This window comes from Spinacia oleracea, chromosome 1, assembly GCF_020520425.1.
Source record: "Spinacia oleracea cultivar Varoflay chromosome 1, BTI_SOV_V1, whole genome shotgun sequence".
Lineage (NCBI taxonomy): Eukaryota > Viridiplantae > Streptophyta > Magnoliopsida > Caryophyllales > Amaranthaceae > Spinacia > Spinacia oleracea.
Window position 1 is genome coordinate 126,091,397 of NC_079487.1, and position 25,652 is coordinate 126,117,048.

At 35.0% G+C, this 25,652-nt stretch overlaps 3 protein-coding genes across 3 annotated transcripts; 2 read left to right on the plus strand and 1 right to left on the minus strand.

Annotated features, from left to right (window-relative positions):
• The first annotated feature begins 3,358 nt into the window (after positions 1-3,358).
• On the plus strand, positions 3,359-6,164 carry LOC110782808 (UDP-glycosyltransferase 74B1). Its single transcript, XM_056834895.1, has 2 exons — positions 3,359-4,103; positions 5,189-6,164. The coding sequence occupies exons 1-2, from the start codon at positions 3,450-3,452 to the stop codon at positions 5,945-5,947; spliced, it is 1,413 nt and encodes a 470-aa protein (XP_056690873.1). The 5' UTR covers positions 3,359-3,449; the 3' UTR covers positions 5,948-6,164.
• Positions 6,165-13,727: 7,563 nt separating this feature from the next.
• Positions 13,728-16,037, plus strand: LOC110782884 (UDP-glycosyltransferase 74B1). Its single transcript, XM_021987128.2, has 2 exons — positions 13,728-14,435; positions 15,184-16,037. The coding sequence occupies exons 1-2, from the start codon at positions 13,782-13,784 to the stop codon at positions 16,003-16,005; spliced, it is 1,476 nt and encodes a 491-aa protein (XP_021842820.2). The 5' UTR covers positions 13,728-13,781; the 3' UTR covers positions 16,006-16,037.
• Positions 16,038-16,152: 115 nt separating this feature from the next.
• On the minus strand, positions 16,153-24,463 carry LOC110782883 (DEAD-box ATP-dependent RNA helicase 22). Its single transcript, XM_021987127.2, has 8 exons — positions 24,027-24,463; positions 21,066-21,353; positions 20,532-20,654; positions 19,967-20,439; positions 19,031-19,358; positions 16,953-17,105; positions 16,789-16,840; positions 16,153-16,376 (listed from the first exon to the last, which is right to left on the minus strand). Exons 1-8 carry the CDS (start codon positions 24,321-24,323, stop codon positions 16,330-16,332), a joined length of 1,761 nt encoding a protein of 586 aa, XP_021842819.1. The 5' UTR covers positions 24,324-24,463; the 3' UTR covers positions 16,153-16,329.
• Positions 24,464-25,652: the final 1,189 nt, after the last annotated feature.

Here is a 25,652-nt window from a genome sequence, read left to right on the forward strand (position 1 = left end):
ACAAAGCAAACCGCCATCTGAGATAGCGGTTTTGTTTAAAAGCAAACCGCTATCTCAGATATTGGTTTATAACATTGAACCGCCATCTCAGGTTTACTTTAAAACGAAACCGCTATCTCATATGGCGGTTCAATGCTGAAACGGAAAAAAAATTATTTATCTTTCTCCCTAGCTTACGTGGACGGTATGATGGGAAATAACTTAAAAAGTAACATATTTAGAGAATTATTGAATCTTTATGCAATATTGAAGGAAATCGCTCCACAATGATCTTGGTGTTGGTTAAGTAATTGTGCCAAACTTAAAATTGTAAACTCAAAAGTTGACGTTTTCAAATTGTTGTTATTAGCTATACGTTATAAAACAAATGACACAAATTACCAATATACCGTGATTTGTTGAGCTTCGTCGTGAGTCGCGAGTAGTGGAAAAGAAGCAAGGACAGTACGGTACGGCTGGCCCCCAAATGCGAGGTCCGTGTGAAAAGCACGTCATTAGGCCCATAGCCAGATTAGCACAGCGAGGCCAATTTAACAAAGGGTTCCTCAACAGTCAACACCAATTATCACAAAGTCAAATATGGTCCATTGCTAAAACCCCCCACATGCCAATTTCTAGGTACAGTTGGTTTCAATGTATTTGCTAATTTAAAGATGCAATATCCGCAAATCAACAAAATAGTGTATATATGAATGTAATAATTATTTTCCTTATCATTAGATAATGTACAATTTACAAATTATTACTTGTATGTTGATGTACGATGGTCATAGCTTAAAAAGTCTAGCCTTGACGACATATAATACTTTTCCTTTTTGACGACATATTATACTAGATTGCCGGTATTGTTGCATTTTTTTGTACTCTACCACGAGGGGCTCCTAATACAATGACCGTTTATGCATATGTATACTGAGTATCTTTTTTTGAGGGAATTCAATAAGTTTGTCTTTTAACCACTAATCTTATTTTGTACAGAGTCTTGTAATACAAGAATTTTGCCTATTTTTGGTCCAGTTTGGCTTTTCAAGGATTTTAAGATCAAAATTCGTGTCATTTTCTCATATGATATAATCATAATTTTTTTAATAAACGTATTATATGAAAGTAATTTAAAAGAAGAAACCAACAAAAATATTCTTGCTTCATAAGATATTTATAATTTTTAACAATTAATGGCCGGACAAATAAAATTAGGAAAATGATAGGCTTAGGTTTGTTTAATTTCTCCAATCCAAAGACCAGTACGGAGTACGTAGCTAAGAGATGACAAATAAAGATGATGTTATCAAATGACCTCAGCAATTAATTTTCATGTTTTACGGCATGCCGCAATGCATAATCGACAAAGTTTGCCGCCTAAGACTTGGTTGGTATTGTCATATGTACATCTATGTTGGTGAAAGGTGAGGAACTCACTTTTTTACTTGAAGGTTATAATTTCGAGTTATATTAACTGTGAATGCTTGTAATTAGCTTAGGTGAAAACTTGTGTAACTGGATTAACTTGTGTTAGGTTTTGGTTCATGAGGGTCATTTCTTCTTACTACTATCTTCGTTCCGGAAAGTTTTTTACACTTTTCATTTTAGTTCGTTCTTGAAAGTTTTTTACACTCTACTTTATTCCATTCTGTCAAATTTGCCAAAAAGAACCTTTTATAACTCAAATTTTGCGAGAAAGAACCTTATATAATTTTTTTTGTGAAAACACACCTTAAAGTAATTTTTTTTGCGAGAAAGGACCTAAGAGAAGTTTCCGGCATTGACTGAGCTTTTCAGGCCATTGACTTGCACGTGAGCAGCACGTGTGGCATACGTTGGCTAAAGACATTGATTTTCTCGAGTCTTGAATTTTCAAACTTAATTTTATTTCGATTTTTTTTTCAACTTTTAGGTTTTAAAGCTTAGAATTTTGGAGGAAAATTGGGTGTAATTAGCAAAATAAAGTCACACGTGCTTCTCACGTGCAAGTCAATGGCCGAAAAAGGTCAGTCAATGCCGGAAATTTACTTTTGGTTGTCTTTCGCAAAAAAAATTACATTAAGGTGTGATTTCACAAAAAAAAATTATATAAGGTCATTTCTCGCAAAAAAATTTACATTAAGGTGTGATTTCACAAAAAAAAATTATATAAGGTCCTTTCTCGCAAAATTTGTGTTATAAAAGGTCATTTTTAACAAATTTGCTTCCATTTTTGACATATAAAATTCACATTCACACCCTTATTTGACCACCACAACATATTACTGGAGTCAAACATAATTTAGCCACTCACGACAATACGTTAATTAATTTTCATCCACTTGCATTGTTGAACAATTTATAACCACTCATTTTCCCACTTGTTATCCTAACCATCACATGCTCACCAAAGTTTCTTAATTACCGTGCAAATAGGTAACCGTAAAGAACATTTAGAAACGAAGGTAGTATTAAAAAAAAATGTACCAATGTGTTTATTATTAAGCATAGACCTCATTGATAATTTTAGTGCGAATAAGCCAAAGGAAAACGTAAATAAGTGAATTACAAAATGGGAATGGTCGGATGGGGATCCGAAACCTAACTTACACAGACCCTCAATCATTTTTAAACAGCTAGTAGGTCAATATATCATTATTAAATATATGTCATGCTTTATGTGCAAAAATTATTCAACACCAATACACATAAATGACATAATGCATGCTTGTTCTACGGCAATTTTCAGGAAATCAGTTTCATTTTAAATTTTCAATGATCCTCATAGGAAATCACAGAATGTTGCAAAATATTGATTTGATATCCAGTGTGATTTGATATGCCTTTTATTCTTTAATAGTCCGTTCTATGAAGGATCAAGGTTTTCCCATTTGATCTTTTTGCGGATTTCAGACCTTTGATCATTAGTATCTATAGTTGTACCTTAATAAAAGTTACATAAAGCTAATATGAAGAAAATTTACATTAAAATGACCCAACAAGGGTGATTAAATTTGATAACGTTCTTCTTGTTTATACCAAATGCGATTTACGTTTCCTGATCACATGAATAGTAAAGGGTTTTTTTAAATCAATTCAACCTGATATATTCATAAGAATCATAAGATTGTGCGATAATCCTGATTCACCTTACATTTTCAAGTATAAATCAATATGATATAAAAAAATATTTATTACCAATATTTGTTTTTTTACTACCAAAAATAGGAAATTTAAAAGGCTAATTAACAAAAAGGGTGAAATAAAAGTTGAAAACAAACCTGATTTATTGCATTTTATGCCACAAAAACCAATCACAGAAAAGAAGATAATTAAAATAGCCAACTAGGATCTTCATCATCTAATTATGTAATCCTTGATACGTCATCATTGCCTTACGTCATTCAATTCCCTCCTATAAATAACATGCTAAGTATATTTTCACTATAAAACAAATCAAGGTGGAAAAAAGATTAGAAAAAACGAAAATGAAAATTGAGGAAAATGATTTATCAATGCCACATGTTGTGGTAATTCCCTACCCAAGCCAAGGCCACATTAACCCACTCCTTCAATTTGCTAAACGTTTAGCCTCTAAAGGCATCAAAGCTACATTAGCCACCACTAAACAAACCCTCTCTTCCATTTCTACCCTCCATAACATCGCGGTCGAGCCGTTATCGGACGGGTTCGAAGATGGCGGCAAACCGGAAGCCGGGGCCGAGGACGTCTTCCTTAACTCGTTTAAGTCAAATGGTTCTAAGTCCTTGGTAGGACTTATCGAAAAATATCGAAACACGTCGTTTCCTGTGACTTGTGTGGTATACGATGCGTTTTTGCCGTGGGCTTTGGACGTGGCTAAGGATTATGGCTTACTTGGCGCCGCGTTTTTTACTAACTCGGCTACGGTTTGCTCCATTTTTTGCTGTGTGGACCGTGGGTTAATTGAGTTGCCAATTAAGCCGGATGCGGTTGGGTGTGCTTTGCCTAAAATGCCCTTGTTTAAGGGTAATGATTTGCCTAGTTTTCTCAAGAAACCTGAAAGCTACCCCGCTTACTTGGCTATGAAGTTGAGTCAATTCTCTAATGTGGACTTGGCTGATTGGATGTTTTGCAACTCTTTTGAAGATTTAGAGTTGGAGGTATTTCATTTAACTCTTCTCTGACTGTAAACGTATCTTATAATATCTCGAACATATCTTTTAATATCTTGTCATATTTTCACAGTGTTTTATATATGTTCATCGTTTATCGAATTAATTTAGTCCGGAGTCCGGATTATCTTAAGTGACTCTTAACTATGATCGCGTTATGATATGGAATTAGACTCTTACCTTAATGAAGGATGATTAGAAATTTTGAATGAGACTCTTACCTAATAATGGAACATGATTAGAAATTTATAATATATGCATTGTCAAGGAAAAAACGACATGAATGACGCAGGTTGAAGAAAAAATTATTGATCATAATAATATAATTGACAATTATATTTTAGTTTTTTTATTTATTAGAATGCATGCATGTAACATGTTGGCAACTTGGCACGTCTTTTATATTAGCATCCAACATGTTTATAATATATGGTAGGTCTTCTAGAATAATTTTGTCACATGGAACTTCTATGATCCAAAAACCAACTCTTAATTTTCTAATTGAAAGTTGTGAAGGTCAATGTTACATTGCCCGAAAATATAGAGAGCTTTAAGTTGGGATACAATAATAGACTGATATTTTATACATATAGATCAATATCACGTGGCCAGCTTAATTATAAACCACTCTCTCATTTTCATTTACTCCCTCCGTCTCTATTAGTTAATCGTGGTTTCAAATTTTCACTACAAGAAATTGCATGTACCATTAACGACGAAAAATCCCGTCGCTAATGGCCAATAGTCGTTGATTAACGACGGGATTTTCTGTCGCGAACCCGTCATAAAAGGAAGTCATCATTAATGAAAAATCTCATTATCAACCCGTCGTAAAAAAACATTTGTGACGGTTGTTACCGTCTTTGTTTGATTGTTATCCCCGTCGCAAAAGGGTTTTGCGACAGAATTATTGGCCCGTCGTTACTAGGTTGTCATTAAAGATACAAATTCTTGTAGTGTTTTTTGGTCTAAACAGGGAGAACAAAAGGAGATGGAGGGAGTATCATTTTCTAAACAACAGTTTGTACATTTGTAGATGTATACAGTATATAATTTGATGTTTATGATTGTAGGTTATCGAAGGTGTAACAGAGAAATGGCCGGCAAAATTAATCGGACCTATGGTTCCATCATCCTACTTAGACGGAAGAATTGAAGGAGACAATGGTTACGGAGCAAGTTTGTGGAAACCATTAAGCGAAAAGTGCAAAGAATGGCTACAAAATAAGCCAAGAAAATCAGTAATTTACATATCTTTTGGTAGCATGGTTTCACTAACTCAAGAACAAGCCGAGGAAATCGCATATGCATTAAAAGAAAGCAACTATTACTTCCTTTGGGTGGTTAGGGAGTCTCAATTTAATAAACTTCCAAAAGGGTTTCAAGAAGAAGTGTCGAGGACACAACGAGGAATGATAGTTACATGGTGCAACCAACTCGAGGTTTTAGCACACGAGGCAACTGCTTGTTTCGTGACTCATTGTGGGTGGAACTCAACACTCGAAGGGCTTAGCCTTGGGGTGCCAATGGTGGGGGTCCCACAATGGAGTGATCAGTTGCCTGACGCGAAGTTTATTGAGGAGGTTTGGGAGGTTGGAGTTTGGGCTAAGGAAGACGATAAAGGAGTGGTTAGGAGAGAAAACTTAAGAGAATGTTTGAAGGAAATAATGGAAGGGAAAAGGAGTGAAGAGATAAGAGAGAACGCTTCCAAATGGAGAGAGTTGTCTAAGAAAGCAGTTAGTCATGGTGGGAGCTCAGACATCAACATTGAAGACTTTGTTCAACATTTGAGGTGTACTAGTTCTACAACTACACCAAATAAGCTTGATTGATGGATTTAGGGTTGATTTTCTTTATAATCAGTGGAAAATAAAGCATCAATATTATTAGACAATTTTGCCTAGCATGGCTAGATTTTACTAGGAAAATGATAGAAGTTGACTTGACTTGACAAAAGTATATTGTTGAGTGCACGATGTACCTCTTCTAGTAAACTATTCAAGACAATGTTAAGGTTAACATCTTAGACAACGACATAAATTATACGAAGTATGAAGTACTATATTCAAGACCATAACAAAAAAAAAGACCATAACAGACAAGGTTACTATTCACGTAGAACTTGACCAAGAAAATATTTAAAAGTATTCGAACCAAAAATGCGGGTGTAAACTAACCAAATAAATAATATCACATGTACGTAGAACATAAATAAATCATTGTTTTAAATAAATCATTGTTTTATGCCAGCTTTATGTCCAAACATACTTCGAGGACATAAAGCTGGCATAAATAAATCATTGATGCAAAAATGATGGAGAAAACCTATTCTAACTTTCACTCAAATAAGTTGTCCTGCAGACGCAATACAGTGAAAAGAGATTAAGAAATATTTTGAACTTATATCTTGTCTCCTTGTGGCTAGAAAAAAAAAACGAGCTATTGATTAAAAATTAATATTCACGTCCAACTGGTCCTGCTACATTCCCTGAAGCGAATGTGACATCCCATAATGGGAAAGAAAAAAAAAAAACCACCCACAAAAGTGGCCGGGGACGTGGTCATGGACGTGGACGTGGATACGAATATGGTCGTGTTTGAGGCCGAGATGGTTCTCTCAATAACTCATATCCCCAACAGAAGTGTTGACAAAGATGTCAACAAACAAGAACAAGATAAAAATGGTACTTGACCAATGTATGTTACCGCTATGGAGAAAAAGGGTATTGGTCTACCGAAACAAGTAGAATTTATAATAGAATTTACTAGATAATATTGAAGAACTTAAATATGTGGTCTTGCTCTTCTCTGAAGAATATTATTTATCAAGGGTGTTATATGTTGAAATGCGAATATACCCTTGACTGTTGTATACAAGTTAAAATAGGTCCGCCAACCTTTTGGAGAAGTACAAGAAAATATAACCTAGAAAACTATAATAGTTTCTAAATCTTGTTGTCAAGATACCCTTTATATCTTTCATGAAACTAGTGTGGTCCTGCAGACACGATAATTGTGAGAAATATTCAATAGAGTTTTTAATTAGTTCATATATTGTCTTTTGGGTGAATGAACAAAATAAAGAAATCCTGAATACCATGATCATGTTCAACTAGGTAAATCATTCCCAGAAGTGAATGAGAAATTGTATGACTAGAAATAATAAAGATAATGTCAATAGTCATGATCGAGAATGTGAAAGTAAAATAAATTATACTCATGGAGGAATAAATGAGTATGAATGTAATTTCAAAATACACATAATGGTGTATAAAGATAATCAAAACATATGTCTAGTAGACATTGTAGCGTGCTCTCCGAACCAAATTTATAAATAAATACATGCACGTATTAGGGGGAGATAGCTCTCAACATAACAAAATTAGTAGTATATGATCAAGATTATAATACAACGATAATGAATTTGGTACAAATATGTGTTCATATCTTATGGACTCGCTTTATAAGCATGAGTACAAGATTACATTATGTAGATGTATACTTTTGTGATATGTACCAAAGTTGTAATGGATACTCTTGAAGAGTACAAACTATCTTCCATAAGTTTTGTTTAGATTGTCTTGCCGTTATAATTGAGACACCAGTTTATGTCGTTATATCACATCATAATATGTTCAAATTATAGTATTCTATAATTACAGTTATCACTTTGAGAAGATAACCAGCAGTTATCGAATGAAATATTTTATATGATATTATATAGGCATGATGTGATAATCTAGGCCATCCGGGTTTAAGAACACCCGTTATGAGAATTTGAAAATTCTTACTAAATAAAATTTTATGTGCCGACACTCCCTCATATGTTGTATATATTCAAAGGCATGACAAAATGATGAGGTTGAGTTGTATTTGAATCGAAATATAATGAATCGATTGAGAAAATAAATACAAGAGATATTAATGATTTAAAAAAAATTGTATAATGATAGGTGATTTGAAGTTTACCGTGATAGTAAGTGGCCTGAAGTTCACCAGAATGGTAGTAGGTGACTTGAAGATCACCAATAAGTTTACAAGTATTTTGTGATTGATTTAAGTATCATAAATAAACATCATAAATCTCTTGATCGGGGCAATCATATACGTCAGTACGAAAAGAGAAAATATGAAGAAAAAACAACTGCATATTATATCTACTCACCATAATCAATGTTGATCTCCAGAAGAGAACAAAAGTATGTAATATTTATCAAAATACACGTTGAAAAGTGTATTATTTAATTGGTGAAATTTTTTATGCCCCATAACATATTGAAAATATTTTCCCAACTTAGGGGGAGACGAGCAAGAATAAGTTGGCAAAATTGAAAGATAATAAATTAATCCCCATATGAGTAAGTGTATATGCCAGCTTTATGTCCTCGAAGTATGTTTGGACATAAATATCTATGACTTGATTGTGTTAAATTGTTACATGTTCAAAGGCATAAAGGTGTATGATAGTCATAGTGCTCGATGTTACATATAGTAAGTGTTGAGAAATATATATCTTGCCAATATTTATTTAAATCTCTACACCTGAAGTGTAGATTATATATATGGTTCCAACATAGTGATTATATGAAAATGATGGCAAGATAATGCAGTTGATGATGTTATTTAAAAGAAAGAAAACACTAATATATAGTGTATGAAATACCCTTGAAGTGGTATAGATATCTGAACTATAATAGATGGCCCATGAGAAAAGATGAATGTTACCTATTGAATAAGTATTCAGATATCATTGATGAATAGCATGCGAAGTATATGTTGAAGAATTTTGATGATACCAGTAGATGATGGAACCGAATATAATGCATATGCGAGAAATAATGGATTTTGAACATGGGATCGTAAATCTATGTCTATTTCGACGTAATCATACCTATAATGATTAAATGAGCTCATGGACCTGAAGTCCAACAAGATATGGATTCGAATATCCACACTGTACAGTGTTTTGCATTTTGAGTCTTACATTCATATTCATGCGTAGTTAATATGTAAATGCATCATTCATCATACATTTAGTTTGTTTTGTGTTTTATCATGATTGATTTTCATTTATCAAGTTATATATGTTTCAAAATTATTATGATGTCATATATGAATATGCATCCAAAGAATGGTAAGACGGATTTGCAACTTTATGAATATTATAAGAGGAGTTTCTTACTCCAATGGGCGAATAGTTGCGAAAGAAGTATATATATAATATTGATTTAATAGCATGTTATGAATCATGCAATAAGAAGAGTTCCTGAAGAACTTATACTTGATGTTCTTACACATCTAGCCCGTTAAGTTTTACATATGAATGTCATAACATTGATCAAATATTATCTAAACTCTTGAAGAGTGTTTTTGAACTGTCGTCTCAACCAGTAGTTTGAGTACTTGAGAATTATGAAATATACATATTAGTTTATTTACGGAAGAATTCTTGTACAAATATGAGTTGATTCAAAATTTTAAGATAAGAGTATGTAATGTCCTTACATTGAGTTTATTTTATGGTCCAGAAGAACCATAAATTACATTATACCATTAGTTGGACAGTGATATTATTATTTATCATGTATTATCATGAAAGTATGACTAGAGAAATTTTGATCAACATTGATGATTACTACTACTTATAACCTCCAGAAGAAGGTTTATATATATGTCCAATATTTAAGGATACATTTTGTAATATTATGTACAAGAAAATATATTTATTTCAGGTATTATTGTCAAAAGTCTGGTGATATAAATACTCACCTAGTGCATACAAGTGAACGTTTGAAAATACAGGATATGTTTTTACATGTGGTGGTACTGCCATTTCTTGGCGTTCCATGAAGCAAACTATTGCAGCTACTTCTTCTAACCATGCAGAAATTTTAGCTATCCACGAAGCTAGTCGTGAATGTGTATGGTTAAGGTCTGTAATTCAACATATACGAGAAGATTGTGGCATATCCACAGGGAAAGAAGCTCAAACAGTTATGTATGAAGATAATGCAGCATGCATTGCACAACTCAAGGATGGATACATCAAAGGTGATAGAACAAAGCACATTTTACCAAAATTCTTCTTCACCCATGATCTGCAGAAGAATGGTGATGTACAGGTTCTGCAGATTCGTTCAAGTGAAAATTTGGCAGACCTATTTACCAAGGCGCTTCCAACTGCTACTTTCAAGAAATTAGTTTGCCAGATTGGATTGCGTCGTATCAAAGATCTCAAGTAATGTAATCATGAGGGGGAGTAGATGCGCGCTGCACTCTTTTTCCCTTAACCATGGTTTTTTTCCACTGGGTTTTCCTGGTAAGGTTTTTAATGAGGCAGCATTGTTCGCGCATTAGGAAATATTTTATTTTAAGAGAGAAAATTTATTTTTGTATAATGGACATCCAAGGGGGAGTGTTATGAAATATAATATGGATGCCCATTACCCCCCATTAATATTTCCGGAATATTCTAGGGTTCAATCAAACCCTAACTATTGTATCCTATATATACCCAGTATTATATGGAATAATGCACACAACCCTATTCTCTCTCTTATCTCTCCTGTTTATTCACAACAACATGTGTTATATAACCACTAATAAGTTCTTCTTGAAAATAATAATAGTTTAATATATTAATGATAAATGGAGGTGCTCGTTTTTTTATTTATTTTTTATTGCATCTATATTGCAGCTCCTTTTTCTAATTGTTTGAATTAAAAAAATCAATAATCTCAACTACGGAGTAATAATTCTTGATTAATGTCCACTTTAAAATAAACTAAATGCTCCAAAAAATTAAAGAAATAGTGCGTAGTACGGAAGCTAAATAATTTCACCTAACTTGTCAAAAAAAAAAAAAAAATAATAATAATTTCACCTAAAATTTACTTATTTTTTACTCCAACCTCATTTCCCTTCTCACTATTTTACTACCATAATCTTCTTTTTTCTTAATTAAAAGTCAGCATGTTAATAGAAAATAAACCAAATTAGCTTAATTAGCTTATAATAGGTCTTCTATTGATTAATTAGACTATAGATGATGTGGATTTTCTTTATAATCAGTAGAAAATAAAGCATCGATGAAATGTATCATTTATGCTTCTTCCTATTCAGGGTCGGCCCTGAGGGGTTATTTGAGGGGCAACCGCCTGGGCCCCTGCAAGGAAAGGGCCCCGAATCCTCAACTCAAGACTGTTAATTGTTTTACATACAAAAATCTGCACATAAACTTCATTATATGTTGTTGCTTTAAGCGAAGTGACAAAGCCCAATTTGTCCGTGTTCGAATCTTGGCCGTGTAATATCAAGTTTTTTTTTGTTCATTTTTTAAATCTTTCTTCTTAACGGTTCATTAGTAGTATGATGTATTGCTCTTAATTGAATTATAACCTTTTGTTTTTGTTGTTGATAAGCGGAATGTTTTTTTCTTCTCATCAGGTGGTTTTCTTTGTCTCTTTAAATCGCTAAAATAATTAATTCTTGATATTAAGTGTATTTTTTTTGCTATGGGGAAACAAATTTGGATAATTTTGTTTTTATTCATAAATATTTGGGTTTTATCTCTTTTTAAACCTGAAAAATGTATTTAAGTTGTAAAAAGAAGGAAATATAACATCCGTAAGGGGCTCTGTTTTTATGTTTCGCCCCAGGCCCATAAAAAGTCAGAAACAAGCCTGTTCCTATTGTCAAGTCAAGTCAAATCAACTCACCATCCGCCAGCAAACTCTATCAAGATACAGATGGAGTAGGAAATACTAATTTTGATCTTGTTGTGCCTTTCTTTTTAAAAGAGTCATTGGGCTTTTAGGGAAGAACCGTTGCCTACTTTTCCCCTTCATAACCTTGCCCCGAAAGTGCAAACAAAAAGTGATAGTTATTCGATAGGAAAAATTACTTTAAATAATCCAACATTTTGACGATTTTTCAATAATAATTCAACCTATGAATTATTATCTAATAAACCAACCTTTTATATCCCGTTAACTTTTATTAGACCCAAATGACCGAAATTCGGAAAAGAAGGTAAACTTTCTTTAAGTTTTTTTTCCCCTTACCTCCTTCCTCCTCACTCCTCTACCTCCATAGCCCCTTTCTGATATCTCCTCTTCTCCCCTCCGTGCTACTACCATAATGTCAGCCCACTAGAAAATCGCCCCAGCCAAGACATCCTATGCTTGCCTCCCTGAAACACCAACCCACTCTTGAAACCTGACCTCTCTCCACCGTCTTCATCTTCATATGCAACCACCACCCTAATTAATTCCATTCATGGACACCCAAACTCCAACTCCAACCAATCTCCCATCAAAACCAACCAAGAACGTCGTGTTTGTCACTGCCCACTGCAACAAGTAGGAGAAGGCGGAGAGAGAAAACTGCAACTCCTCACACCCAAACTACCACGGGCATCACATTCATACCTATCAAACTCGCCGTTATCACCAAGCCTAGCCGCACTACACTTGTGCCACCCTTATTCGTTGGAATGTCGTATCCAAATCAGAAATTTCAGACTTTTTTGAGTAAATTTGGAAATTATTCAGACAACTATTTTGAAATTTTGGCATGAATTACAGTAACTCTGGTGTTTAATATCAAACAAATTAAACTAAATCACAATTTAGCTTTTATGAAATCAAAGGTTTTACATCTAAACAAAAAAATTGGGACTTGTGGTGTTCTTGGTGTAGGTGGTGACTGAAGATGGTCTTAGTGGAGCTAGGTGTTGTGGGGTGTGTTGAAGGGGGAGGAGAAAGAAAGGGACGGCGGTGGTGATGGAGTTGTTGTCATCAATGGCGGTGGTGTTGGAGTTTTAACGGGGAAAGAAGGAAACTAAAAAAAACCCAGAATGAATACAAAAGGAAAAAGAAAAAGAAAAAGAAAAATATTTTTAAAATAAAAATAAATTAATAGTTGAATGACACGTGTACATGTTACCTATTATATTGGGTTGGTGACCGGTAAGGTGCAATAAAAGTTAATGGGTTGGCAAAGGTTGGATTATTAAATAATAATCCAAACGTTGGATTATTAACGAAAAATCGTCCTATTCAATATGCCTTAAATTGATCAAGCCTTTTATTATAACGCCCTAAAGGAAATCTCGCTAGGGTTATCTGTTTTGATCCTAACTTATGGCTTTTCCGCATCAGTCTAGAGAATATTATATAAACTCTCTAGATTATAACCTAGTTGTATCATGTAATATTACTTCTCAATATTAATAAAGTTTTTCTCTCATCTGTCTGTGGACGTAGCTAAGACATTGTTAGAGAACGAATAAAATCTTAACGGGGTTACCTGGATTTGCATTTCCCTACTAATACAAGTATTAAAGAAATGACAAAGCAAATATGACGTTATAATAATGACTTCATGGAAGTAACCTCAGCATATACGTGTATAAACCTAATTTTCGGGTATGGCATGCAGGCCACGGAGCAAATGGCCAAAATCAACCTAAAACGTGGTTCACATCATGTCACACGTCAATACGTCATACTTTCTGTGATAACAAATACAAAACCAACACATATATAATAATGTTTTTCTCCTAATCTCCCTCCTAGAGATCGACTATAAATAACGTTAGCAAATAACAACATTTCCATACCAACTCCCAAATAAATAAATAAAGTAAAAAAAAATTCACATAAAATGAAAACAAAGAAAATGAATTCAACAAAGCCACATGTTGTTGTAATCCCATACCCAAGCCAAGGCCATATAAACCCACTTCTTCAATTTGCTAAACGTTTAGCCTCCAAGGGAATCAAAGCCACATTCGCCACTACCAAACACACAATCTCCTCTATCTATTCCCTCCAAAACGTCGCCGTCGAGCCGTTATCGGACGGGTTCGACGATGGAGTCTACCCTGAAGCCGGGTCCGAGGACTTCTTCCTTAACTCGTTTAAATTAAATGGTTCTAACTCCCTTGCCCGCCTCATTGAAAACCATCTAAACACTGCGTTTCCGGTGACTTGTGTGGTATACGACGCGTTTTTACCGTGGGCCTTGGACGTGGCTAAGGATTATGGCTTATTTGGCGCCGCGTTTTTTACTAACTCGGCTGCGGTTTGCTCCATTTTCTGTTGTGTGAGCCGTGGCTTGATTGAGTTGCCTTTTAAGCCGGACGCGGTGCAATGTGCTTTGCCTAAAATGCCCTTATTTAAAGGCGATGATTTGCCTACTTTTCTCAGGAAACCTGAAAGTTACCCGGCTTACTTGGCTATGAAGTTGAGCCAGTTTTCTAATTTGGATTTAGCTGATTGGATGTTTTGCAACTCTTTTGAAGATTTGGAGTTAGAGGTACGTATTTTTTACACACTTCACTCCTCTTCTTTTCGTATTCTATGTTTTTATACCCATTAGTCCATTACTCCCTCCGTCCCGGAATACTCGTAACGATTTGACTTTTTGCACTATTCACATAATTCACTTTGACCTTATTTTATTCATAGTATATGAAAATAAGTGTTAGCATATAATATATTATTGATATCTTAATATATATTTTCAAAATATTAATATTTTATAAGTTTTTATGATATATAATTGAAGATATTGATGGTCAAAGTTGTGCATTGGCAAGCGTGTCCAGTCAAACCGTTGCGAGTATTCCGGGACGGAGGGAGTACCATTTACTATCATTTATCATCTAGCTAAAAACGTCTAAATCGGTCTAACATACATAATAGGTGTAACCAACCTACGAATACGAAGTATTAAGAAAAAAAATGCCCAAAAAATGAATTTTTCTCGATCATTTCTTGAAGTCTTTTATCCCTAACAAAGCACACAACTCACAACTATCACGTGGAAAAAAAATGAATGAAGCAGGTTGAATTGAAGAAAAAATCATTTATTACACGTCAACTTACACACGACTTTCTCGTTTCCTCATTTATAATTTCTAAACACAAGAGTTTTGACATACTTAATAGGAGTACAATCTATGAAGTACTCCGTATAACATAGTAGTACTACGTACATAACAAGAATGATAATCAGTAGCTAGTTTAATTATAACTAATTGATGGGTTAATCATGCTTGTAGGTTATCGAAGGTATAACGGAGAAATGGCCGGCAAAATTAATCGGACCGATGGTTCCGTCCTCTTACTTAGACGGGAGAATAGACCGAGACATTGGTTATGGAGCAAGTTTGTGGAAACCATTAAGCGAGAAGTGCAAAGAATGGCTGAAAAATAAGCCAAGGAAATCAGTAATTTACATATCTTTTGGTAGCATGGTTTCACTAACTCGAGAACAAACTGAGGAAATAGCATGTGCATTAAAAGAAAGCAACTATTACTTCCTTTGGGTGGTTAGGGAGTCCCAATTTAGTAAACTCCCAAAAGGGTTTCAAGAAGAAGTGTCGATGACAGAACGAGGAATGATCGTTACATGGTGCAACCAGCTGGAAGTTTTAGCCCACGAAGCAACTGCTTGCTTCGTGACTCATTGTGGGTGGAACTCGACACTCGAAGGGCTTAGCCTCGGGGTGCCAATGGTAGGGGTCCCACAATGGAGTGATCAGTTGCCTGACGCGAAGTTCATTGAGGAGGTTTGGGGGGTTGGAGTCTGGGCTAAGGAAGACGATAAAGGAGTGGTTAGGAGAGAAAACTTGAGAAGATGTTTGAAGGAAGTAATGGAAGGGAAAAGGAGTGAAGAGATAAGAGAGAACGCTTCCAAATGGAGAGAGTTGTCTAAGAAAGCAGTTAGCCATGGTGGGAGCTCAGACAACCATATTAACGACTTTGTTCAACATTTGAGATGTACCAGTTCCAGTTCCGTAATGGGTGATGACCATCATGTTCCACAACGGGAGCACGAATACCCATTCCTGGACAAAGCCGGACTTATCACAGTTAAATAATGGATTTTATGATAACAGAATTGTACTGGTGTCTGACAATGGTGCAATCAGTTCTGCATTGTTGGAGTTCTTCTGTTGCTCTAGAGGTTTTCTAAGTTGTTTAATGCTCTAGGGTTTATTGTTGGGCTCACTAGGTTAGACTTAAAGTTAAAAAAAAAAGTTACCTTTCATTATCAAAAAGAGAAAAAACAGAGGGATTTCAATCTCATGATTCTTTTCCATCGAAAATCCGACAATAGTATTTTATGTACAGACTATAAGAATAGAATACATTAAAAACTCAGGTATAATTCAGATCGAAACTACCTCAAAATTTGAATCATGTTACAGGACCTCAGCAACAGGGGATGCATTCCTAGCTCTGCTGCGACCTGTTTCAAGTCGAAAAATGGAAAAATAGCTTTAACTGATAGAATACGATGCTGGCGAGTATGGAGTATAATATACATACAATATGCCAATTGATAAATGGTAATGATGTTGCCAAGTGATTAAGGGTGCAACTAGTTCAACTATTTGTTTTACTTTGGCTAAAAATTGCTCAGTAATTCATTTTGGCAATTAATACTCCAACATGAATATTGACATTCAATGTGTTGTCCAATATGGATATTGACACCAGTTTTAACAAACAAGGTTTTCAGAAAGTGAGAGACTCTTAACACCCGGGCGCATACATGACAATGACAATGACAATGACAATGACAATGACAATGACAATGACAGGGTAGTTTTGGTTTAGTTAATGCAATCGCGTAGACCTAAAAGAAAGAAAATCCTCACCTCTCTTCTTAACCTTATTCCTGAAGCCTCTTTTCCTGCTAAATGCTGTCTCCTGCAATTAATGAAAACAGACTCCATTAGAGATAAATTATGCATATGGAACCTCCTTTGATTACTGTTTCTTTTTATTTCCTTGTTTTTTTAAGAGAGAGGTGGGGATATACCACTGGCTTTCCAAGCATTTCTGCTTCACGGACAGCATCAACAAGGTCTTGATTCTGTTCACTATATAAGCTTGTCACAACACCAAACTGGCCTGCTCTGGCTGTACGACCAACTCTATGCAGAAAATCCACAGCACAAGAAGCGAATTCTGCCTGGAAACACAAAGCAAACAAAAAGATCCATTTTAGTGAGAGACGGAAAAAATAGCCAAACAGAATAAACAACTTCAGATAATTACAGAGTTTTTTATGTGTGCAGATTTTCTGGCATTCAAGCAACCAGAACTTAGCACTATAACATTCACTTAGATAAGCTCAAAATAATGAATAGAGTGGCAAGCAATCAGCAGGAATAGCAGGGACACGGACCGAATGGATAGTATGTGGATTTGAGTGTTAACATTGGTCCTAAAAGAGGAGCTTGACATTCTCTGTCACTGAAGTATACATTTCATAGTCTAAAAATCATACCTCGTACAATGGGATGGAACACAAGATCTCATGTCAAACATTTTGAAGAGGATTTTTGACGTTCTCTATTGATATTCTAAGGATCACACCTCATACAATGGGATAGAACATAAAGTCTACTACGTAAATAGCAAGTTTTGACAGACTTAACGAAGACTACTTGATGCAGGCTTGTCCGGTTTATTAGTTTAGCCATATTGGAGACTAAACCATCTACTTATAAGGCACAATATATGTTTGCATGCATTAGTTTAGTGCACACTTTGATGGGGATCAAGTGGCTGCGTACCCTTATACTCGAAGGTTCAAGATTTACCTGTGCCTCTCATTTAAACTAATGGAAATTGGGAATTTCATTTTCTATACCAAATTACCAACTCAAAATATGCTTATTGGAGCATTGGTTTCTAATAAGTGGTAATAGTAGAAGCATTTTTACAAATGGTTAAAATCCATGAAATCACAAAACTATCAAAATTGAGGCGTTGACTAAAAATATTACCTCCGTGCAAGTAAGAATATGACCAACTTAGAAATTTGACATGTAGGCCAAAATTCTAAAATTTTACACCAGCAACCTCAGTTTTCAGTAATCAGGTCTATCAGGTCCATTGGCTATTAACTTCAAATGGGTAACCTCCAGATACATTTCAATCTTAGCTACAATGTGCTATGAATCAATATTATGGAGAAGGTCACTTGTGGAGAGGGGCACTTCAGGGAGGAACATTACATTTCAGTTATTAGTAGCTTGAAGAATAAATTCAGTTTGTTAAAGGGAAAGGCCTGTGTAGAGCATATGAGAGAGAAATAATCATGTTGAGTATTGTGAAATGTAGCCAGTTAGTGTTATTTGGGAGAGTGCCGTTCCTCTCAAAAATTGGCAAGACCGTAATTGGTGATTAGTCATCTTGATTAGCATTTTCTTCATGTTCTTCAAAGTTCTTCCTACTTGTGCTTATTTCAATCTTGGACAAAAGGTCCCTCTTTAACCTCACTATTCCAGCACACTGGTCCACTTTATACTATTTGAGTATTTGATAATACCCATGTGGTAAAGACAAATTTCTTCCCTGTGCAAAAAGTACGAAAAGGAACCACTTTCAAGTATCTCTCAAATTTTCTTGGTTTCAGATGTTAAAGTAAATAGGAAGATCAATGGGAAACGAGGTAAATTAAACAACATGGACAGGTAAATACTCCACCTGAATAAAAGTACGCTGTACTACGCACAAAGTAAAACACAAATTAAAAAGTCGTTACATGCATGTGTTTTGTGTGAACTTTCTCGGAGAAGAAAAACAGGGAGGACTTCAAAGTTCTTCAATGTGATATTTATTTTACAATTGTTTTCCACATCAAAGATGCCAGTTTCCTACTTTCCTTCTCTTGTTGGGTCCAGATTTATTGAAATATAATCGATAAAACTAAATGATAGCCGTATGAATTCATAATTTTCATGAGTATACTATATACTATGTAGAAAAGTTGGACAGCGATCTCAAATTTTCCCTTACAAAAGAGAGTGATAGAATTACCATTTATTTTAAGACTCAAATGCCCAAAGATATTTTATTGCAATTAGAGATCTTTTTTGAGGAAAGTACCTGAATAACGTGTGATACATTGGGAATGTCAAGACCACGAGCCGCAGCATCAGTGCACACTAGCACGCCACCCCTTTCTCTGAAGTCAACTAAGTTCTTTGTAGATTCTTCAAGAGAGCTGTTCCTATGGTAGCAGAAACATTGGATCCCAGAAGACTGCAGTATTTTAGCTACTGACTCCACTGCATCAACAGTATTTGCAAACACCATTGTCCTATTTACAGCAGCATCAGAACCATACGAATTGGACTTGACACCTTGATTCACTGCATTTACAAGTGTATCGACTTGAGTATCGATAGACACCTCTACCCACCTCTGTTCTAACCTGAAGCACCAAAAAGCAACCAGATGATCCACATCTTAGTAACTCAGTAAACTATTCACAGAGCACCCCTCCCACAAATGTTGCTAGTTAAGTGAAGCCTCTGACAGTTCATTAAAGCAAAGAATTCTTGAAGAAAGTAGGAGGTAGTCTGTGACCCAACAACCAGGAAAACATTACTTTGAACAACGAATACACGTATAAGTAAAGGAAAAAGGATGAAGAAGAAGCAGAATAACAAATTGGTGAATGCATAGTATCTTGTGTAAGCATAATGCACAGGTATAATAGACTAAAATCATTTTCTCCAACAACTTACCAAATCATGCATATACATGCTATTCAGTGTGTGCCACTAGGGAACAAACAAAACAAACCGATTCATTTTTAAGTAGAACTGCCAAACCCTGAAAAACACTGACAGTCAAACAGCCCTGTATAGTCTACACTATGCACTGATGGATCTTCTTGACAAACAGACACATTTTAACATTAACCACAAAACATATTGAAACAGTCATATAGGAAGAAGCAGAAATAACTAGCAGGGAAAAAAATAACCAGATAAAAGAAATGGAAACAGATGACAGAATCAAAAGAATATGTGTTACCTAGGGTTGTGGCAATGCAGATAATTTCCACTAACCCAGCTAGCACCTGGAAACAGCCTTTTTAAGACTCCACCAGCTGTTTGCTTACCATTTACTGGAAGAGTTGCAGCAACAAAGATATACTGCTTACTACGTTCGTAAATTTCACGACTTCTTCGCCAACCCCTTCTCACACCAGAGCCGGATACCTCTTCTGCCAACATTGCACTATCGACAACAATTTCTTCTTCTTCTTCAACAGAAATATCGCTGAGCAGATCATCTTCTTCTTCCACAGAAATATCGCCGAGCTGATCATCTTCATCTTCACAATCAAATGACAATTGGATGTCAGGATTCAATTCTTTTGTTTCCTTAGATGGACTAGTCTTTGATCGTGACAATAACTTCTCATCAAAACGAAGCATATTTATGAGACGGATAACTTGATTCTGGAAGCTGCCACAAAGTAACAGATCAGCTTCATCAAATACCTGCCATTATTGTGCACCAAAAGTAAGCATGAAATGTATAATACTTCTACTAGGCATTAGTTAAAATAAAGTTATGCAGCTGAATAACTTACCACATGTTTCACCCCACGCAAAAAGTTAAATTGACGGTTTCTTTCTCGATCAACGTCATAAAGATAATTCAAAAGAGCAACGGGTGTTGAGACAATAATGTCGGGTTTCTTATGAGGCCATCCCTGCAAGAGAGAATTTCACGTGTGAGAACCGTAAACATAATAATCTTTCCATAAACCAGGAAACCTCACAGCTCAACAAGAAAACTAATAACCATTTTTCTCAAAAAGAAAACAAATACACATTTCACTTAAATATAGTTTCTTGTAAGACACTTCCTGTGTTTTCTGTTAAGTTGTACAATTTTTTTTGTAAAAGAGTCCTCCAACACAAACTGTGACCATTATATCTTTAATTTATGACTGAATGAATTATCAAAGTTGATATTGACCAAAATATACGGTCAAAGTTCACAAACTTTAACCATGGATAGAGAAATGATGCAGCTAAAAGAATGGAAGTATGAATTCTGAAATGCATCAGATACCAAAGAATACTAAAGAACACCACATACAACTATACTAGAGTATCACCTGCTTCCCACATACTGCAGCTGCTCTAAGGAGGGGTTCACCATCGTCACCACAGAGAAGGTTAGCCATGCGAACCACTTGCTCACACAGCATTACATTAGGGCAGAGTACCAGAGAAAGCTGAGAGAGGTGATTTTTTCCAAGAACAGGAGCTTCAATCCCTGGGTCATTGCGTGCATGAAGAAGCTTCTCAGCCAGTGGGACAAGATAGCCATGTGTTTTACCACTTCCAGTCTCTGCAGCAACAACTGTGTCCTTTCCTGATAGTATGGATGGTATACAAGCGGCCTGAACAAGATAAAGTCCCGTTAACATAGAATACGTCATGAAGTATTCAACCTGGTTTGACAACTACTGCAGATAATTCTTGGAACAGGATGTTTTGTTAATGATAGGAGTAGTTAATATTCTATTTAGAATTGAGAAAAAAAAAAGGGGGCACTTTCTATTTCATTTATACTTTCTATTTCTCTTAAATTAAAATGAGGTCTCTACCCTGGAAATAATTTCAATCTTACTTAAGGATGATCTTATAATATATACCTGTCAGTGGGAGGAAGTATGTCTACACCATACCAAATACATACTGCAGGAGAAAGGCGCAGACAGAGTTTATCATTCAAAATGAATGTGCCAACTGTCAAACTAAATCCAAAGTTCTATATTTCAATATTTCATCTACTCCAGCATGCTAATTAAAGAATTAACATTGTTTTAACCGAAAGGTTCTTAGTTTGTTTTGTATATTTTAGTGCAAAGAGAAAACAATATCATTCCACACAATCACAAGGCTCCGTCTAATGACATATAGATAATAAACTTACACTATTTCACCCAATAATTGGAGCGGTTGTTGTTGCGAAACCTTTAGTTGGACTAGGTTGCTGAATCAAAACAAATAGAAGATAGCCAGAGAGATGTCCTATTTAGTCCATCAGTGAGGAAAATAAAGTTGAATGAATCCTACATTTTCTCAATGCTGCGATATTACGGTGACCAAATAAAGTATGTAATTTGCACAGCCTCGAGGTTTAGGTTGAAGACAAGAGCTTAGCAAGAATGGAAACACAACATAAATACAATAATGACTACTGAACAATAAACTAACGCAAGTATGCAACAACTAAATCAACCCTGACTTAATGAAGTTGCCTTCCGGTACCCTTTCAATTAAAGAAACCTAGTCGATTTAAAATTGATAAGTAATAAAGGAGACAAAGTTTGAAGTCAAACAAACACTACTTAAAGTCAGGTTGTGTATCCTAGAACAGCACCCTCGGCATTATTAAAGCTTGAATTGTGAATTTGAGAGGAAGTCTAAAATAGTTTCATGTGGAAGAAGAGCAAGCAAAATCCTTCATTTAAGGGCAGAGGCACAGAGCTGCTAAGCTAATAGCATAAACAGACCTCTCTAAGTGCATGACCTGATTGCCTAATGAAATTTAAACATGTACAGTTCTTTAAGAAAATCTATTAGGCTTAACAAAAGGAGAATGTAACTATTATTGAGATTATTATTCTGACCATCACATTCCAACCCATGCCCTGTCAAGCTAACAACCAAGGAATAAGAGAAAGGAAAATTGTAACATAACAAAAGGATTATAATTATGATATATGGATGTCTCCAATTGGTTTCTGCAGAATCTTGTAGCCTCTAACTAAGTTGTGCCCTAGGAATCAAACAAAGCTTACTACAAAGAGTCACATGATCCTGCTTCATCTATTGCATAAATGTGTAAGCAGAGGTGACAAGTTTTAGACTTGTCCCGATTCATACAAGTCTACATTTAAACATGATGTCTTTAGGAAGCACTACCAGATGGAATTGCTAGAATTGATTTGAAATAGGTTATTCTTTCAAGAGGGATTAAAGAAGGAAGACCATATTAAAGTAACCAGGAGAAGGAAAGGATCGTTGTTCAGTAGCTATCTTCCCATAGAAAAGCTTCTTAACACTAGCATAGACTTCTTCAAGCCAGATAACATAAACATCGAAGAAAGAAAAATGCAGAGAATATACATCATTGAGTTATTCACCATCTTTCTTGCATTCAAAAACCACATAATCTATTACTCGAGAAAGTTTGCAAGAACTAAGATCTATATAGGAGCTCCCGACTCTAAAAAGCCTGGATCTTCGTCCTATCTTTCGAATTCAAACAAGTGGTTTCAACCTTCATTATTCATTTCTGAACTAAATGGGCATTTCGTTGTGATCCTAGTCCTACTACAAAGTTGATTGAGAATTCCGTCTAGAAAAACAGCCCAGGCTTTTTAGAGTTGGGAGCTCTGATTTTTAGAGTTGGGATCTTCGTCCTATCTCTCGATTTCAAACAAGTGGTTTTCAACCTTCATTATTCATTTCTTAACTAAGTGGGCATTTGAGCATTTCTTTGTGATCCTATTCCTACTACAAAGTTGATTGAGAATTCCGTCTTGAAAAACAGCCCAGGCTGGCTTTCACCTTCATCTGTAACTCGAATATGCATCAATCAAAGAGGCTAACATAAGAAATTACTATACATTTTTATCATCAGAAGTCAGATAAACAAATTTTAAAAATTTCAGTTCTTCAAATCCACCTTAAACCAATTGAAATTACAATATATGTAGCTGAATTCAAACACATTGACATGAGAGAAGCAAGAAAATGTGGTTATTCCCAGTGGTCAGGCCAGGCTATTTCATGAAAAATTTCATGTTAGTTTAAAATGAAATGTCCATAGTCTCAATACCCATCTACAGAAGTGTCGAGAATTCAACACATGTACTTTAGATAAAATGGAGGAATCCGAGTAGCATATATTCCCACATCAGGGTAACAAACTAACAATTGCCCCCTCACCAATTCTCATAAATTCATAAAACCCACATCCAAAACAAAAATAATTATTAATTTACAAACTATCCACTAATCAAAAACTACTCAAAGCATAAAACAGAGAAAAGCAGAGAGACCTGAATCAAAGAGGGTTTAGAAAATCCAGCATTATTTAGAGAACGAGAGAGCTTCTCAGATACACGAAGAGAAGCCCATGAAATGGCATCGTTAGCGAAGAAGGTGTCGTCACCGCCATTGTTAAGAGCTTCAGAAGTTGCAGTTGCAGTTGCAAAAGCTTTAATAGTGATGGTGTACCTGTGATGAAGAGGCCTACAAGAAATGAGTTTAATTGGATGATAAAATGGTGGGTGAGGAGAGAGAAATAAGGGTGATATAATTGATGGTTGTCTGTAGATTTTGCAAATTTGGAGCATTTTTTTGGAGATTTTTAGGGTTTTGAATTGAAAAGGATGAAGTATGTCATTCAATGTTTGGGTTGATTGATGATGATGATAAGCAAGTGAGGGTTTTGGGTTTGGGGTTTTGATGAGGTTGAATTTGAAGTCAAAAGGAAAGTCCGATAGTCACCTTTTGACACTTACTTTGTATACAGAATAATCTTCATGCTATAGAAAATAATATAATTTTCGATTCGATTATTATCATGTTTATGTTTAATAAACTCAATTTTGAATTTTTATTTGACCTCAAAAATTTATTCAACCTCGGTTTATTTAGGGGATTATTTGATCATGGTCAATCATGAACGACTTATTTTATTAACTAAGGCGGGCTTATATACAAGCTTTGCGCTTTTAACATTTAAAAATATTAAAGTTGAGTGTAAGGACAATATTCTTATGGTAAAAAGTTTTGTATTTTATTTAATAAACAAACCGTTCAAATTGACAATCTATGAATGACAAAATAACGTATATAACAAACTAATTTATGAGTGACAATTTCTTTAAACTACCCATCATTAAATCTCATAATTCTTTTTGGATTATTATAATATCATTGTTCTCTCATTGTATGCAGTCGGACTTCTACATAATCCACACCTCCAAATTCCAATTTTTGTGTTTTGAAAAATTTGAACTAAAACGTTATGAAGTATGTTTTTACCTTTTGAATCTATTATTGTGAGCTTATTAAGTATCGTGTATGACGACTACCTTAGCAGGCTTACAAATAATACTCTTGTCTAATTTTGTTTGTTTCATTACCTTTGTGGAACCTAAGATTTTTAATTGGAGCTTTAAAGTCAAAGGTTTAGTGAAGAGAGACATGGGATGTCAACTAGCTAGTTGAGGGGGTGGTACCCACTATGAGATCAAATCTCGTTTACATCACTTGTCAATTTGCCCTTTGTGACTATCTCTACAACAATTAAAAACTAGTTTAGTGAAAAGTGATTTGAGGCCAAAGTAGAGGATTGGTGCAAAAGAGAGCTATGAGCCATTGACAAGATCAAACCTAACGAGTGTGTTAGGTGATAAAGGATTGGAAGAAAATTGTGTCCAAAAACTAGTTACAAAAAGCTAATAATATGAGCTTTTTGGTGGAAGACATTTGTAATACTTTAAAGAAAAATGAATCTTTTATCCTAAGTTTATTAAATTAATATCGTGCTTAATAATAATAATATTAGAGACCAACGCTATTGTGTGAGTTAGACGGACACAAAAGTTATCTACGGCTCAAGATATTGGGGCACGAGGTGCTGTGCATATCTTCACTAGGGTCAATTTCGCTATTGC